This window comes from Protopterus annectens, chromosome 9.part0 (genome assembly GCF_019279795.1).
Source record: "Protopterus annectens isolate FY-2018-M chromosome 9.part0, PAN1.0, whole genome shotgun sequence".
NCBI classification, from domain to species: Eukaryota; Metazoa; Chordata; order Ceratodontiformes; family Protopteridae; genus Protopterus; species Protopterus annectens.
Genome location: NC_056743.1, coordinates 241,856,468 through 241,868,600, shown reverse-complemented (window position 1 = coordinate 241,868,600; position 12,133 = coordinate 241,856,468). Strand labels below are relative to the sequence as shown.

General features: G+C 39.1%; 1 protein-coding gene across 2 annotated transcripts in view; it reads left to right on the top strand.

Moving 5' to 3' along the window:
• The window catches only part of SIRT3 (sirtuin 3), a 714,236-nt gene that overhangs the window by 123 nt on the left and 701,980 nt on the right, over positions 1–12,133 (top strand). For both annotated transcript variants that reach the window (XM_044082822.1, XM_044082821.1), the window contains exons 1-2: positions 1–126; positions 8,815–8,986. The exon at positions 1–126 is cut by the window's left edge. In XM_044082822.1, coding sequence (XP_043938757.1) covers positions 42–126; positions 8,815–8,986 — 257 coding nt within the window. In that variant the 5' untranslated portion in view covers positions 1–41. The remainder of the gene's footprint in view (positions 127–8,814; positions 8,987–12,133) is intronic.

Below are 12,133 nucleotides of genomic sequence, written 5' to 3'. Positions count from 1 at the left end.
GGAAAAAAAACTAATTTAACTGAAACAAGTGGAGGAAAAAAATGAGTCCTTCTGTCCTTGGCTTTTTAAGAGCAGCTTTCAAAACACATTTCTGTACATTGTGGAGAGACTGGTGTACACATAAAGGTAATTATTATTTTGGTAGTGAGAAAAAGGATGTTACTTAAGGAATTTACTTCATCAGCAAAAGATTAGTGTGAGCACATTTAATATGTGAAGGATTTCCTGACTTGATTATTAAATATGGTAGTTCACTAGTTTTTAATTAATTTAATCTAATAGTGGCAAGAGAGGTGTAGGGAGTGTCTGGCTGTTAGCAGAGGCAGAGCAGTCACTAGCACAGGTGATTTAACAAGAACATGACCTGGCATTTAATTATTTGGTTTAGGCATTTCCAGTGCAAGAAAGTGTTTATTAGTGTTTTGGTGTTAATTTGTTAGTGTCACTTTTGATGACTAAGTGAAACATTTAATGGAGAGAGAATCTGCAGATTTTTCTTGAATTCATCTGAAATTTTAATAATGACCCATGTAGAGAGGGGCCCAGGAATAGTGTTTTGTTTTGTTTTTTTAACATATGCAGTCTGTAGTCTGCCTTTACTAGGGGCATATTTGCCAACATTTCCCCTTAGAGTCAGAACTGAATATTTAAGGGACATATAACCCAAATCAGGATTTTTTTTTTAAATATTCGATGCAATGCTTGGAATTATTTAGTATTCCTGACAGTGCATGCCCTGTTGAAAATCTTAGATTTTTCAAAGTGGGGAGCAACATAGGGAAGCATAAGAGATGCTTGTGAAAATCAGTGTCAGTTGATGAGTATGCTAAAGAGAGAACAGTTGGTATTTTTTTTCTTTTGTGAAAATGTAGTAACAAATGTGTTAATTCATTAGTTTTGGGACATTTAGGAGTCACTAATTTTGGTTCTCTGCCTTTTTGGCGTTTTGTCATATTCAGTCTGGGCTTTATATATTTGCCTTGCTATCTGTCCCTCTGCATAATATCCTGTGTATCAAAAAATTCTAACAGTAATTTCATATTGGTGACATTAGTCAAATATACACTTGTTAATTAAGGCCTAATGTATGGGGGTTAGGTATGCACAGCTGACTCTGTTAACAAAAACAAAGTAAGTACATTTGTACATACATATGTATATGGAGTAGCATTGTGCTGGGCATACCATGTCAGTCTTCTAATAGATATTCGAAAGGCAGTGTTGCTGCTTTATTTCCAGGTATTAGTCTAGTCAAATAAATAATTAAACTTACTCTGATCTGAAAGACATTAAGTATGTCTCCTCTCCCCCCTTGTTATAGATCACCATTATTTCCTATGAGGTGGAGGAAAATAAGAACTTCTACAGTGAAAACTCAGAGGATAATGGCACAGGACCCTCGTATGAGAAGGGAGTTACTCAAGTTAAAACTTGCAAGTAAAGGAATGCCAGCTATGTGGCATGGAGAAATAATGCCCTTACTATAGAACAGGAAACCCAAGACTGATTAGTATCTGAGACTTGTAGGGATGATCAGAGAGGGCATTGCTGCCATCTTGCCCACCTTCAGGGATCTTGGTGGCTGTGACTTGCCACTTGTGTGACATCTAGTTGTTGAGCATGGTCTAGGGAGAATGTGTTGTCATTGTGCAGCTGTATGAACCAGATGATTCAGCATGTGAATGCACACTTCTCCAAGTATTAGAATGCAGTAGAGTTTGGGGAGTTGCTGAAGGGGAGCTCCAGTTTGGGAGGGTAGGTCACCCCAAAGGACTGGCAAGCTCATTTTCTCCCTACCACCTGGCACTTAACTCATGGGTAATGGATGTGCTGGTCTTTCCAGGAAAGAATAAACTGACAGTAAGCTTTGTCTTAGACAGAAAATGCCTGGCTTTCCCCCGTGGAACAAATGGGAGAGCGATACAAACATTCTGCGAAGTGTAGAAGTAAGGATAAAGAGGAATGTAAGTCCCTGGAACCTGGTGAAGCAAGGAAGGCAGATTTGTTTGTTACTGTTTTATTTGTAACAAAAGATGTCATCATGAATGGGATCAAAGCAGTTCCAGAAGAATTTGCAGAGTTTCTGAGGATAAGTTACCATACAGAAAAGATTTAAATGAATGATTACGTATTTAAGACATTGTTGTGTTTAAAATACTATGTATGGTGTAACTAACTGAACAGTTGAAGTGATGAAGACCCTGGGGAGTTTTATTTTTCAGTGAGACCTAGTCTTTGTAGATTTAGTAGTCTTTGGATAGGACTTTTTAGAGCTTCTGCATAAGACATTTTAGTATGGGTTGGTGAAGAGTGTTTCGGATTTATATAATGCTCACAGTTGTGTTCTTTTGTGAGTGTGATGCCTCCATATGTGTTAAATATTTACAACACATTTTGTTTGTAAGAGATATATTATGTAAAAGCTAATTATCTGTGAGCATTAGGCTGTTGCAACATTGTGTAAGGATACCACGTGCTATGTGGCTGACAACAGAAGGAAGACAAACAGGTTGGCCCTTAGTTTTAGTCCAGGGATTAGGGGAATTTGTTTGAATATACAGTACTATATTCACTTAAATGAGATAGAATTTGGACTTCATAGCAACATAAATAACTAGTTGTGCAAAGTCACTTTTAAATGCACACTATGCAGAGCAACTGCTAACTGCAAAGAGAAACGTGGGGCAACTGCATGCTCATCACAAGGCCTTCTTTAGTTATGTCAGGAACCTTGGTGGCAACTCCCAGATATGCTCTGAGTTAGTTCAAAATGACAAAAAATACACTGAACCCACAGACATTGCCAACATCCTGGCAGACAGGTTCAGTGCAAACTTCTCCCCCCCTTCCCCCCCAAAAGAGCAAATGTCTATCCCAACAGAGTGTATCCTCCCTGACATCACAGATGCACAGGTGAGAGCTGCCCTCTCCAAAGCAAAAAACACAGCATCAATGGGACCGGACGGTGTCCGGGGCTGCGTCTTACACGAATTCCAAGAACTGAACCCTCACATAAAGTCACTGTTCAATCTCAGCCTTTACTACAGGATATGTACCCAAGGAATGACGTACAGCAACAGTGGTCCCACTTCACAGAGGTGATGCCACAACGGACCCCGGAAACTATCGCCCTATAAGCCTGACTAGCCTGGTCTGCAAAGCTATGGAGCGTATTGTTATGAAACTCATAAACAAAGACATTGGGAACCTCCAAACACTGGATCCTACCCAATTCGGCTTTGTTAAGGGCAGATCTTGCCTCTTGAACCTGGTCGACTTCTTTGAAACAGTCACCAAGGCCATAGATGAAGGGAAGGTAGTCCACACAGCCTACCTGGACCTCGCAAAAGCCTTCGACACAATACCCCATTCGGGCATCATAAATAAGCTCACCAGCTTAAATATCAACCCTTATGTCACAAGATGGGTTGCAAACTGGCACAGGGATAGAAACCACATGGTCAGAATTGCAGGTGCCATGTCAGACTCTAAACCAGTTACAAGTGGCATCCCACAAGGCTCAGTCCTGGGACCTCTCTTGTTCGGTATGTATTTCTCTGAGGTATAGGCTAACATTGGAGGACTATGGCTCACCAAGTTCGCAGATGACTGCAAACTGGGTGCCGTAATCGACTCACCGACTGACGCAAGCATCCTGCAAAAGTGTCTCACAGAGACGGATAACTGGTGCCAGAGCCATGGCCTAAAGCTAAATGCCAAAATGTGCATAGTCATCCCCTTTGGGAAAAACAAAGTGCCCACAAATTACAACATAGGTGGTAATCCATTAAGTACGGCAGAAGAAATTACGGATTTGGGAACCCAAGTAGATAGCAATCTCTCCTTTGACAATCACGTTGCCAAAGTGGTTAGAAAGACCTTCTATATAGTCCACCTTATCACGAAAGGGTTCACATCTAGATCAAGAGAGGTCATTGTGCCCCTCTACTCATCACTCATCAGGCCCATAATTGAATACAATGCCCCATTTGGGATGTACCTTACCCGACACCTGCAGCAACTGGAAAGACCCCAAAAGTACCTCACTAAGAGGATCAAGGGACTCAAACAGATGCCCTACGCAGTTAGGCTAAAGAAACTCCAGCTCTACTCAGTTGCTTACCGCCTACTTAGAGGCTATCTGTGCCTGACGTATAAAGCCATGTTCAACCCAGAATTAATGGACATGCTCCACCTCAGGAAATCCAAATCCTTTAGAGCTACACACTCCAGGGACTTAAACCTCAGCACAGAAATAAATAGCACATGCTGGAGGGACAGATTCATATCCCAGAGGCTCCCCTCACTCTGGAGCAAAATCCCAATCCATGTTAGGCAGAGTCCCTCAATGACCCTCTTCAAGAGAAATCTTGATGAGTGGATGGGAGATCGTAGGTTTACCCCTGGGATCTTTTCTGTGTCCCTTCTAGACAGAGGCATAGTAAACTAACCTCAAAAGGGCTATCTTCTGTGACCTACTATACAGAGGCACAGTCAACTAATCTAAAAGGGTGGCGAAAGCCAAACACACTCTGGCTAGGCTTATAAATGCCCTAGGGCAGATAGCCTAGTACAACCTATGAACCTATTTGTGGACTGATGTTACTATGATGACCCATTGAGCACAGTGCAGCTACAGATATTGCTAGCCACTCTAATTAGTAGTGATTTGATTAGGTGCTATGGAGAAAAATATGGCTGAAAAATATTTTTTTCTATACAGTGCATGGTTAAATGCAGGTGCGCAATGAGCTCTGGGCATCACAAATCCAGGCAGTTTATGGCAACACAGAAAAGCTGGAAAAAAAAGTCAAATAAGCATACTGGCCAATAGCAAAATAATACTCTTCAAGGTCCTGCAGCTGTCAGTGGCATCGAAATGGTGAAGTTCCTTCTCTACCCTCATTACAGTTAAACTAATGGCAAATAGCTATATTATTTATTTATCCTTTGTTGACCATGTTAGTCCCATTAGGCTTGTGGTCTGTTTTCATGGGAGACCCAAAGTGATATTTATACTTCTAGGAGAAATTTGGCCAGAGCATTGGGAGAACTTTCCAATCTCTTTTCGATAGTTGCAGAGGGATGAAGTCCAGCTTGGCCCTTTATGATCCAGTTTCAAACAGCTGCTAGAGTGCAGCAGGGCTGGACATGGAGGATGGGAAATGAGCAGCATGTATCTCATCAGTTCTAGGTTTGAAAGTGGGGCGGGGGAGTTGTGGTTTCCCGGTAGCAGTTGCTGCTGTGCAAGCAGATGCTTGCATGATAGCAGGTACTGATCCTAGAAAGAAAATGAGCTTAGCTGTTCTAAGCTGAATTGTAGCCCTTAGGAGGTAATAGAGTTCCCCATGGTGATGCAGTTGCTCAAGTCAACCACCAGGTTAGGGTTGAGGATTGCATATAAATATTCCTGTGCCCTGGTAAAAAAGTGGACTGAAAGAGGGGATGGCATTGTGTGACCTCTCAACCTGGGGCAGTTCAGTACCTCCACAGCAGAAAATTGGAGTGGATGTGGGCTGGGGCACAAGACACCCTTAAGTCTATCTGGATGACAGTCCCTTCTAGACCACTCTTGCCTTATCACTGATACTCTATGTGGGGGAACAAATGAGACCTACTTCTTTTGGTTGTCAATCATTTTATTGAGTTGCATTTAACTGACCTTTGACTTACCAAGCCTATCTGCGCGATTGGTCTCTCACTGATATTTTTTTATATATGGGGCAAGCTCATTATACCACTATGCAGTGGATAAACCACATAACCCTAAACTAATATAACTAACTGATGTTACAAAACCTCACATGTCTTTTAAATCCCATTCGCTGAGATGCACTCATCACACTGTGGTTCAATGAAAGGTTACTGAATCATTTAGGAGAAATAACAATATGATAAAATATGAGCAAGATATAACTGTGTATCCTGTAGATTAATTGTATATACCTAATAAAATGTATGTATGCATAACATAGCTAATATACAATGTGTATTTTTTGTATACTGATCCTTGTAAAATGCTAGTATTTTAGCAAGTCTGCATTCTTAAGATTGTATTTAACTATGTATGATTTGCCTCACATTTCAAAGTCACAGCCAAAATATTCCATTTGTATCAGTCAGCTAACATAGCAAATAAGTACTTTAAAAAAAATTTTTTTTTATCTCATTTGGGACATTATTTAACTGTCTCAGCACCACAGTGTCCCATGTTCATGCCGGATCTACCAGCTTATTTCTTGCCCCACCAAACTTACTCTGGTATTGAATGGGGCCAGTCAAGGATCCTAAGGGCATTCTGAAAGCTCAGCCTTCTTTGCATCTCTTCTGGGAAGTGGGAGTTCCTTTATATGCCCTACTCACTCCCTTCCCCACCTCTCACACTCATCCAATAGTGCAGCTCCCCTATTTGGACCACACCTGCCCTAAGAGAGCATCATCGGTGAATGCCCTCCCACCCAGGATGAGTACACCAATCCCTCCCTGATGCTCTGTCAGTTTAGTGCCAATGACTGAACCTGGGTCAACTGGGCTTTAGTCAGCACTTTAGCCCTCTATGCCACCTGACCAGCTTAGTAAATGAGTACAGTAAGGGAAAAAAAATCAGTAAATAGGATGCTTGGATTGTGTGATAGTCACTAAAACATGGTACACGAGGAACTGTCAATGGATTGCTAACTTACCAGACATGCACTGTACTGGAAATGCATAGATGTTCAAAAACTCAGCTTTATGGAACAGATGTAAGCAGATGAATAAATAAGTAAGCAATGAAGAAAAGAGAGATGGTGTGTCATGCTTATGACTAGAAATTTCCTTACAATTATTAATTTGTTGTTGGCCAGGTAAGTGGCATGATCCATGTGGATCTGTTTCAGCTGTGTCCTGGTTGTGCAGAAAGAAACCTAATGTTAGATGTGATATATTTCATTGTATAACACATTAATCATACTGAATATAGTTTACAAAGCAAATTAATAGTAGACCATTTAAACACAGTACTCATACACAGCAACATTAATGAGGAGTCTTAAGACAAATATATGCAGCCACAGTTATATTAGTGTATCTCACTGTTTAAGCCAGGTTTGTCTGTCTTCTTTTAAAAAGGAATTAGATATTTGGATGGTCATTCATAAATTCTGTACCAATATGACTGATTTCTCGTTCCTTGAAAGAGAAGGTAAGCTCGAAGGATGGGAGCTGGAAATGTGCAAATGACATGGCCCTTTTTCTGTGTATATTCTATACTATATCTCTTAACCTCATAGTACATGAATCATGGACAAAGTAAAAATAATAAAGAGAAGACAAAGACCCAAAAACAGGAAATAAATTAAAAAAACTGTTTTATAAATACAGAAAGTTCGATAAATAACAGGTTTTGTATTAGCATGCATTTTCTGAAGGATATGAAGTCTGAAACTCAGATATTGGTCATCATTTAGTCAAACCTCTGTAATATTCCGGAAAACCACAGTTTTACAAGGAAAAGACCAAAAATATAAGGCAAAAAATCTGGACGTTAAGGCACGTTTTTCACTCTTCCACGTCTGAGTAATTTGTTAGCCCTGTAGTCATACTACAGCTGATCAGCAAATCATTAATAGTGCTCCAACAATAATTCTTCTGAACCCCCTCCCCCTGTCTTTCTTATATATCTTATTTTCATTCATACTATCATTTCTTTTTTTTTTAATTTTCCTTTATGTAGTACACCTAACCTGTCTGCTACTGCAAAATTATATAAGAAACCCACATTGTTTGTTTCCTTGTTCGTAGTTTCAGCTGTCACCTCCTCATCTCTCGTTATCTCTTTCTTTTGGGGAAAAATTTTCTTGTAAAGTTTATATACCTAATTTTAGCAAATTCTGTACATTATCAATTAACAGCATTACTGTTTGAGAGTAAGTGTTTCTTTTTTATACTTATTCTCTTTTATTATTGTATTTTTTGTAGAAATTGTTTACTGTTTATTATTGTAAAACTGCTGTATACTATTTTGGAGCATTTCTCCCCGGGCCTTTGCTGAAAAAGGGTTGTAGCTCAGTCGGACTTTCCCAGTTAACAAATGTCAAATAAATAAAAAATAAATAAATAATAGATAAATGTTAAATAAATTTAGCTCTATGTACCAATAATTGCTTGAGTGTTTTTGGATCATGGCTAAAAAGGGTTTTTGGACTAGCACACCTACCCAGTTAATAACCGTTAACTAAATAAAATAAATAAATTAGCAAAACTGTTACTGGTATGTTTTGAATGTTCTCAGATATGTTTTACTTCTTTTTAGAGAGTCAGAAAATGTTGACCATTGAAGTTTATTTAACATTTAGCAATCATGTTTGTCCTCTTGTAATACTTTTGGAGCCCAATTCTGCACTGTCTTCATGATGTAGGCTTGGGAAAAGAGACTGTTAGGACTTCTTTTCTCCGTCTGATGTCCACTGAACTGTAAAGGAAGTGTTTGACTAACTGTATGATGTATGCTGCTGAGACGTGGCAGCACCTATGCTTAGGCTGTATATAACAGCTTTTGACACCTCGTCTTTGCTGTATTGCTCTTGATGACTACGCTGAGTAAGATTAGTCTCCCAAAAGTTGTAAGCTATAATAGTGTATTCCTTGGACTTGCCCTTGTTTTAACACAAACATTACTATGTAAAAACAAATTGGTCACTGCCTTGAAAAACTAGTAGGCATGCAGACTGATGTATTAATTTTATACAGATACTTTTATTTAAGAACAAAAAATGTTGACAGCAAATGTTAGTGCTTATTCTTATTTTATGATTATTAATATTTTTGTTTTAGTGTATAACAGAGTTCATGAGTCATGCATATGGTTCAAGAAGGCAACACAGCCATCACTGATGGATTATATGCACTCCAATCAAGTTAAAATCGCACTCTGCAAAGGTTCACATTTAAGAATAACAGGCATTAGACATAACTCTGTGAATGAGGCTCATCAGTGGAAAAATAGGTAAGTCTTGTTTGTTGCATTTCTGTTTATTCTTTACCAAATATATTGATCAATAAAACATGGTATAGTTTGCAGTAAAACATTAACTGCATGACCATGTATGCTATTGTTATACAGAGTGGGGCTAATTGCATAGATAATTTAGAACACTCTCTCTGATAATAACATGCTTACATTTTTAAACTGTCTTTAAGTGTTGAAGCAGAGTACAACTAATAAAACTTTAGATGCATGCTTGTATGTGTGCTTAGCCAATTGGAAGTGGAAATGGGGGCTATTTAAATTTGACCTTAGTAATCAGGTATGTCTCAGATCAGTGCTAAGTTGCAAAGATGTGCTTTGCATGTCTTTGCACCATTTCATGAAACTGTGATACCAGGAATTCAGGACTCTGGAGTTTGAAAGTTTGGTGAGTTTGTCAAGAGTCGTGGTGGTTTTCTAATTTTCTGACTATACATTATCATAAGCTGCTGTAAGTAAAACCCAATCAAATTTATATTAGTTGGATACAAGGAATACATTATCTATTAGTAACAGTTTAAGTTAGTATAAGAAGTTAGTAAGTTTTCCATGTTTTTTCTTCGCTGTTGAAAATATGGATAATTTAAATAAAAACATTTTGGAGGATTTGTTGCATAATAACTTTTTACATGAATATGCAGGGTGTAGTACATTCATATTAAATAATACATAAGACATTCAAAGTAAATGCATTAGTTGTTTAAAATTAAATGATTTAATTGATTTATTAAAGAGAAAGACCTTAGCTGTAGATGAATGTACATGTAAAACACAAAATGCATGTCAGGACTACTTTTATAAAATCCTGGAAGAATGATTTGGTTGGTTTTGTAAATAAGAGACTAGCTGCTGGTAAAAACAAAAACTATACTTCAAAGATTGTACGTGATAAAAGCTCTTGGATAAAGACAGATTTTGAGGGGAAACATCCGGCATAATAACAGTAAAGGACAAGTAGATGCACATAGCTCTGAGCCTTCTGCAAAGCAAAATAATGATAATCTCTCAGCAGAAGATGTGATAGAGTTAATTATTTTGGATAAATGAGAACAGATTTGAGTAATGTGCATATATAAATGATGTAGTGAATAACTCTAACGAAAGAAAAAATAGGGAGATAGGTTATAGGAGCAGGTAGAACTTAGAATACTGAGTTATGTGGAAGCCATTAATGCCATAAATATAACTAGAGGACATAATACTGGTAATGTCAACATAAGTAATTTAGGAAATCACAAAATGACTGGACAGGATGGAGATATTAAGTCTTGATATTAAGTCTTTAGAGTGCTTACTATCACAGAAAAGAGGGAAAAGGCGAAATTTAAAACAAAACATATGACATCTGTAGAAGACAAAGAAAGGCTAAAAGTGGGAAAATACATGAGTTACACTCTGATAAAGGAAAGGAAACTGTATCCAATAGGCAAAGTAAGAGAGAAAATACAAATAAGAAAGGCAAAACAATGGCAGATGACCATCATTCTTTCTTTGGAAATCTGCCCCAGACTTCTGGTAGTGTGTACAGGGCTCCTTTAAATGAAGTTTCAAACAAACCACTAGACAAACAAAGTGAATAGGTACCTGGCTTAGCTCAGAAGACCGCTTCAGATATGCATTTAACCAAAGATGTGGAAATACTCTGGTTGTAATTCAGAAGTATTAACAGAAAATGTGAATACTTTGTATGCATGTAATTCTGTAGTTTTTGTGAAAAATATCAAGATTAAAAGAAGAGCAATGGGTGGAATTTTTGAAGAGAATAGATTTTCAACTTTTCATGATGGCAAGATTTTAAATAATGATGAAATTTTGATTTTGAGGAATTCATCGTAAAACAATCTATTAGAAAGTTGGCTGATTTTAAAATCCTTCTATAATAACTGTATCATTGTAATCCAGTTTAAACTTGACTGAAGAAGCACATTTATTCCAAAGGTTATTAAATGAAAGGGTTGGTTATAAACTAACAATCTAGTTTGTTTTTGCTTTCTTGTATTTTGTATTGCTTCATTGCCTCCTTATGATGTCCTTCAAGGATGCATCTGCAGTCATAACATATGGGTTGTCCTGCCCTTCGGTCGTCCGGATTCCAAAGTCTGGGTCTGGCCTCGGCTGATGTCGCACTTCACCCGACGTCATAGCTCCTGGGGTATAAAGGCATCAGCCGACGCCATTTTCCTCAGTCTTTCTTGCCGCGCGGTGCCCGAAGCAGAAGCTGTTCGCAAGTGCCGGTCGGTCAGATCCAGAGATTTCAGCTACCGAAGACTTCTAAAAAAGCTAAGTACCCCGTTGGGGACTCTTTCTTGCCTCAGCCGATGTCAGACAAAGTAAATAATTGTTTAACTTGTGGGAAACAAATACCTCATAAGGATTTCCACTCTTACTGCCTTCCTTGCTTAGGCCCAGACCACGACGTATCAGCTTGTTTAGCCTGTGCTTCCTTCAACCGACGGACACTTAGACGTCGGTCGGAGTTTGCAGAAGAGATTTTTGGTTCCGCTTTTGCATATAAAATGCCGTCGGAGACTCCGACTACACATTTAGCCAAAAAACGCAAGGAAAAGGACCGACACTCGCGGCCCGCGGTTTCGGCTGAAACCACGGTTAGGCCTACCGCGAGTGTCTCTGTTTCAGCTGAAACCGACTCCTCGGTTCTTCCTTCTGCCGAAAGCATGCCTCCGACAACCGAGGCCACAGAGGCCCCGACTGAGTCGGCTACAGAAATTCCTACCGAAGAAGCAGGCGCACAAGAATTGTCCGACACCATTCCGTTGGACATCTCTACTCCTGCACGTGGGGCAGCTAGACCCTCTGCTTCTATGTCTATTAAGGCCTTCTCCAGGGCTAAAGCAGCTAAAATTTCCAAGGCCTTACCAACAAAAGCTTCCTCTCACAGACCTTCCTCAAGTTCTCAGATTCTCAGCCTTGCTGAGGACCTTATATCTCTGATTAGGGGATCCCAACCTCACCCAGACAGGGCCTCACAACTTCCTCCTGAAAAAAGGCCTAGGACTGAACCCCCTGAACCTCTCTCCGACTATTCCTCGGATGGATCAGATTTATCAGACCATCAGGAAGGACCATACTCACCTTATGAGGATTCGGATGCAGAAGACTCAATTC